This window comes from Bos javanicus, chromosome 16, assembly GCF_032452875.1.
Source record: "Bos javanicus breed banteng chromosome 16, ARS-OSU_banteng_1.0, whole genome shotgun sequence".
Lineage (NCBI taxonomy): Eukaryota > Metazoa > Chordata > Mammalia > Artiodactyla > Bovidae > Bos > Bos javanicus.
Window position 1 is genome coordinate 60,126,246 of NC_083883.1, and position 6,000 is coordinate 60,132,245.

The 6,000-nt window shown below is 41.7% G+C and overlaps 1 protein-coding gene across 3 annotated transcripts in view; it reads right to left on the bottom strand.

The window, feature by feature from the left end:
* The window catches only part of SEC16B (SEC16 homolog B, endoplasmic reticulum export factor), a 65,643-nt gene extending 60,748 nt beyond the window's left edge, over positions 1 to 4,895 (bottom strand). For 2 of the 3 annotated variants that reach the window (XM_061383294.1, XM_061383293.1), the window contains exon 1: positions 4,548 to 4,894. In XM_061383294.1, coding sequence (XP_061239278.1) covers positions 4,548 to 4,549 — 2 coding nt within the window. In that variant the 5' untranslated portion in view covers positions 4,550 to 4,894. Of the gene's footprint in view, positions 1 to 4,547 lie in introns of all 3 variants that reach the window. The other variant, XM_061383289.1, reaches the window with a different exon arrangement.
* Between the last annotated feature and the right edge of the window lie 1,105 nt (positions 4,896 to 6,000).

A 6,000-nucleotide genomic window follows, 5' to 3' on the forward strand; every position in this document is an offset into this window, starting at 1 on the left:
ACACATATGATTCATTATTCACTGTAATAAGAATATTTTCTCCTGTACGAGCTGGCTCTCCACAGTTTCTCTAATAAAGCTGCTAAGCCCAGGACTATGTAGAAGAAACCCCAAAAAATCCCAATTCCTATTTAACAACCAAGAAATGGGTGAGGAGCTGAGTACTTCATTAATCATGTATTTACTGAGTGCCTACTATGTGCCACGCACTGTCTTAGGTGTTAAGTGCAGGCCACAGGAAGTGACCGAGGTGAGTTTGTTCCTTATCCTCTTGGACTTTATAACGGACAAGTAGTAATAACGCCAGCGGTCAGTGCTAGGAGAGGATGGCAGTAAGAAACAGATGAAGCACACACCAGAGGCGCCAAACCTGGTCAGAGAAGTCTTCCCAGCAAAGAAAGATGTCTCAGTGAAGGCCATGTGAAGGAAGACTCACATCCAGGAAGGAAGGATGTGAGTCTGTTAGCCTGGAAGCAGGGCAGGGAGAGCAAGAGAGCAGGTGTTCCCAGCAAGAGGATGGATATGATAAGGGCTCAGAGGTGAAGGAGGACCTGCGCATTTAGCACATCATCAGTAGGCTTTACGTTCAGTGTGGTTGGAGCCTAGAATGCAAAACTAGAGTTGCTAAGACTGAATTTTTGTATCCCTCCGAAATTCGTATATTGAAACCTAGTCCCCAGACTGATGTATTTGTGGAGACTGTGGAGGAGGGGTGATTAGGTCAGGAGAGCAGAGTCCTCATAAATGGAATTAGTGTCCTTATTCAAAAAGACCCCAGAGAGATCCCATGCCCCTTGTGAAGACACAGGTGAGAAGATGTGAGAAGTGAGAAGATGGCTATCTATGAACCAGGAAGCAGGCCCTCCCCATACACTGAACCTGCCAGCACCTTGGCCTTCAGCTTGACAGTCTCCAAAACCATGAGAAATAAATTGCTGTAGTTTATAAGCTAGCCAGTCTATGGTACCACATCACAGCAGCTTGAGTGGATAAAGACAGCAGTGATGAGGGCTGAGACTGGAGACTGTCCTAGCTGCCTCCGCCAGCATGCGGAGCAGAGGGCAGCCCCAGCTGTCCCTAGCATCCAGATTGCACACAGTGTGGAGGACATGTGCTACTACTGCCTGCCTGCCTCCTTTCCTCCAGCTTCTGGTAATAAAGCATTAGTTTTTCTATGATGAGCTTCCCTGCCCCCTCTCAGTTTATATAGCATGGGTAGGACTGATCCCATCCCCGTTCTAAAATGGACACAAAATTCATACATGACAGAGTCCTGCACCTCCCTGCCTGAAGTGATTCATTTGGCAGTTAGCACATGTCCAGGGACAAGTCCACAAAGCATGCTCCCAGAGCTTATGCTTGAACTGCTGGGAAATAAGTCTTCCCACTGGATTGACTAAGATGATAAAATAGCAACCTGGAGCCACGGGCAGCCATTGGCCCACCATTCATTCAATCTGCAATAGTTTCTTGGATAACTAGTATGTGCCTCATGCTGTTGTAGACGTTAGGGACACAGGAATAAGGATATAATTCTGCTTTTTAGGTTTTCACGATCGACTGGAAAGGCAAACAAAATAATCACCTTAGATAAAAGTGATAAATGTTACATAGCTTCTTATATGATCACAGAAGGGCAACCAACTCAACCAAATCTTACTAGGAGGAAGGAAAAAACTCATTAAACCTTATTGGATAATTAGGACTTAATCAGGTGAATTGAGGCATGGGGGTGGTTCCAGAAGAGGAATCAGTAAGTGCAAAGGCATAGAGGGGAGGCCCAGCTGGACAGGCTCTGGTGAATATGGCTCTCACCATATTCAATTAGACAGGAAGATAATGCCCTTTCAGGGGAGTGTATATACCAACATACTTGTTTTGGACAGTGAATATGAGTCACAAGCTCCTGAGAAAAGTCTGCAGGGATTCAAATGTGTGGTGGGTGGTATTTATTTGTTTATATGTTGCTTCTTTCCTGAAGATGTGTGTATGTTTTGATTTATGTGTTATCAGCACACAAGTCATAATGAAAACCATGGACATGAATGACATTGTCAAGGAACAGCACAGACTTTAAAATAAAAAATGAGATGAAGAATTAAAGGTAAAAGGCAAAGAAAGAGAAGTTCATGAAGACTAAGAAGGAGGAGTTGGAACAGCATCAAGGAAACCAGGGCGTAAGACATAGGAAGAGGTAAAGAGAATAAAAACAGTAAGAGATCAAGTTACATAGGAACTTGAAAGTACCCACGGGATTCCATAGGGTTCGTGGAATGGTGAGAAAAGGGGTAGAACATTAAAGAGGATTGTTTATTGGCTGGCTACTTGGTTGGTATAAAATGGGAGACACTTGAACATGCTTTTCCCTATGGTGGAGTGGAAAGCCAGTGTAAAAGAGAAGCTAAAGAGATGGGGGAACAAGGGAAATGAGTGATGGATGTGGTTCCTTAGGAGGCCATAGAGGGATGGAGCTCATAGCCCAGGAGAAGATTACTTGGGTCAGGAAGTACACTTCTGCCATTTAAAAGGGCTGGAGGCAGCAAGGGACATATAAATGCCCGGGTGGGTGCTAGGCAAGGCTAAATATGCATACTAATTATGTTAAATAAATTGATCTTATCCTTCAGATTCTATTAAAACATGTTAATGAGACGCCCACAATTTCCAAAGCTAAAAATGACTGAGCTGATGGTGCTGGGTTTCGGGAAGCTGAGGACGCAACACACAGTCACTTGTAGGTTTTTTTTTTTCCTATTCTATTGGAAGCACAGCCTGACTTATTCTTGATTCAATTTAATTTCTGTCAAGCTGTAGCCTGTGGGTCACACCTATTTTAAGAAATTTCATTTTCCTTAGTGCCAGGCTCTTGCGTCTTTGCTCCTCAAAAATCAGCAGCAGTTAGAAAAGTTCCAATCGATAACCACTTGGAAATAGATATTTAAGATGAGTCTGTGTGGAATCGCTACCTTTAAGACATCTTTTTCAGAAACAATCTATCCTCTTACCAATATCATACTATATGTGCACCCATCCAAAAAGGATCCTTCAGGTTTAGGTCACAGAAAATCACAATTTGGGCTTCCCTAGTGGCTCAGTGGTAAAGAATTCGCCTGCCAATGCAGGAAACACGGGTTTGATCCCTGATCCAGGAAGACGTCACATGCCGCAGAACAACTAAGCCTGTGTGCCCCAGCTGTTGAGTCTCTGCTCTAGAGCCCAGGAGCCACACCTACTGAGCCGGCACACCCTAGAGCTCCTGCTCGGCAAGAGAAGCCACCACCGTGAGAAGCCAATACATCACAGCTAGAGAGTAGCCCCCTTGCTGCAGCTAGAGAAAGCCCACGCAGCAAAGAAGACCCAGTACAGCCAATAAATAAATTAATAAAAAATTATTTTAAAAAATAAAATCACAATTTGATAAAGCCTAGATGATGACATGTGAAATCTATTTCATAAATAAAGTACTCATTCCCAAATGAGACATGGAGCAAATTCAATGCTGGGTAAAAAGCTGTTCAGCAAGGGGAAAACTCACAGTAGATAAGGAATCATTTACTGACAGAGTTATCCCTCCCACCCATTCATTTTATAGCACAGAAACTGCAGCCCAGAGTGCCATATGGTTTGCCCAGAATTCAGGTCTCCTGACTCCCCACCCACTGTTCATCCCTCTTCTCATAACATCTGCTTTTTCTGCTGGGCAGCAAACATTATTGGACCAGAGACATCTTTCATCTTGTTCACTTAGGTGCCCCCAGCATAGAGGTAACCATCAGAAATACCTGTTAGTAAGTTAACCACACTTAGGGTGGGCCACTGCTGATCCTTTGTGAGATTTTATAAAGAGCTGAACATCAAAGTAAAAGATCTCAACAGGAAAAAAAAAAAAAAAATCACCAACACATAAACATATGGTTTAGAAACTCTGAAAATACCAGGAACTCCAGACATGATTTCCAGGGTGGCAGTCTCAGGAACAGCAGCTCAAGGTAAGGATCCATGCCAGGGTTTCATTTGTCATTGGGTTGGCAGGCCCCACGCCCCTGGTCATCTATATAGCTTGAGAATAGAAGTTTCCACCACTGCCTCTAAGTTAGCTTTCACCAATTTGAATCCACCTTAAATATTTAACAGGCTCTCTCCCTCCCTCAAACACTGTAAGTGCTAGCCTCCTTTGATCTTCCCATAACCAAACCTGCCTAAAATTTTTATCTTTGCTGAAATCACATGTCCTTTTTGCACATTAGCAATGCACTCTATCCCACAGGGAACAGCCCCTGCCAGAATATGCAGGTCCTTGGAGGAGTTAAGACTTGAAAGGGGCGTTAGCCACAGTTAAAGCTTGTTTTTTTCAAACAAGACCCTGTGAGTTCCCCTTCTGCTGAAAACCATGTGCCAGCTTGAAAACTTTCTACTCTGGTTAAGACCAAATGTTTCTCAAATGAATCTTCTAAACGGGTCTCTAGTGGGAACTGTATTCCCTCTTAGCCTTCTTCAGTTTGAGTTTGCTTTGTGTTAATTGGTTAATGGTCAAAGTAAGTACTTACATCTTTTGCCCCTAAATCAGGAGTTGCTGCTGCTGCTTCTGCTATATCCCAACATGACAGCCTGCTGTTCCTCACAACTGGCAGACACTGTAAGCTGTGTTGCCACGTCAGCTGCCCAGAACCTTTCTGCTTCAGCAACAGTTTCCAGACGGAATTATTTGTATGTAGATCCTGAGGCTGGAAACATGCTCTAACCACCATATTGAGAAGGTCTGGGTAATTACAGAAAGAAATCGCAGACCCTTTCATGTATCTAAATGAGAATCCAAAAGAAACCTAAATATTATGATGACTTTCTAAACATCATGACGACTTTCTAAACATCATGACAGCAAGTTAATAACTGACCAAAAAATTCAAGTGAAAAAAGTAAAATTTAGACTTGTAGACAGCATCATAGATTTTAGAAAGTTAAAAAAATTATGAGCCTGAGCTGAAAAAAATCATGAGCTTGGAATGGCAGACAACTGAAAAAGTAAATGCTCATAAATAGAGAGATTTTTTAATGGATTATGAGACATTTAAGTTGTAGAATATTCAGGTATCTAATGACAAATAATGAATTAGAGATATAATTTGAAGGGATTTGAAGGGGTTGATTTGAAGGGGTTTCTATGAAACATTAATGAGCCAAAATAAAAAAGGTATAATGTTATTCTGTTTGGGGTTTCTATGACATATAATTGAGTGAAAAGTATAATATTATCCCATATGCTATTATATATGCATATATATTATAATATGTGGTTATATATAACTATGTATCTATATAGATAAAAGTATACAAAAGGTATATGCCCAGCAGTTAATAATACTTGCTTTGTTTGAGGGGGAGGCGATACAAGGACAACGACCAGGGATGGATGTGATTTTTTTAAAGGCTTCACAATAAACAGCATTTATTACATCGCATGTATATAAAAGTATCTGTATGTGAATGGCATGTATACTTGAGAAGTGTGTGGAAGTTAACAAAAGTGTTAATTAGATATCTTAGGATGGTGGGCTTCCAGATGATTTTTATTTTATTCTCTATAATTTTACATGTATTTCAATCTTTCTCAAAGAAAAAATTTCTTTATATAATCAGAACAAGCAATAAAACTGCTTCTGTTATGTAAAAATTATTGACAAGTGGTAACTTGCCTGAGCACTTCTGTTTCTGAGGCCCTCTGCTGAATTTTAAATAGATTTGGGTTTTTTCCTTCATGTTCCAAATACACTCAAGAATTTTGAAGATGTTCTTGCGCTTATCTGGAGCAGACAAGCCATGCCAAAGAGAAATGTAAAACACTATTGTAGCCCAGACCTCACATGGCCCTCCTCTCCTTTGAGACGGATGGCAGAGGGGGGCCACATCTTCACACCTTCCTGTGATGTGCGGTGCAGTGAGGGGGCTCTATGGCATGTGCACACAGCCCTGTGACAGAGCTGTAACCCATACTGCCTCAGA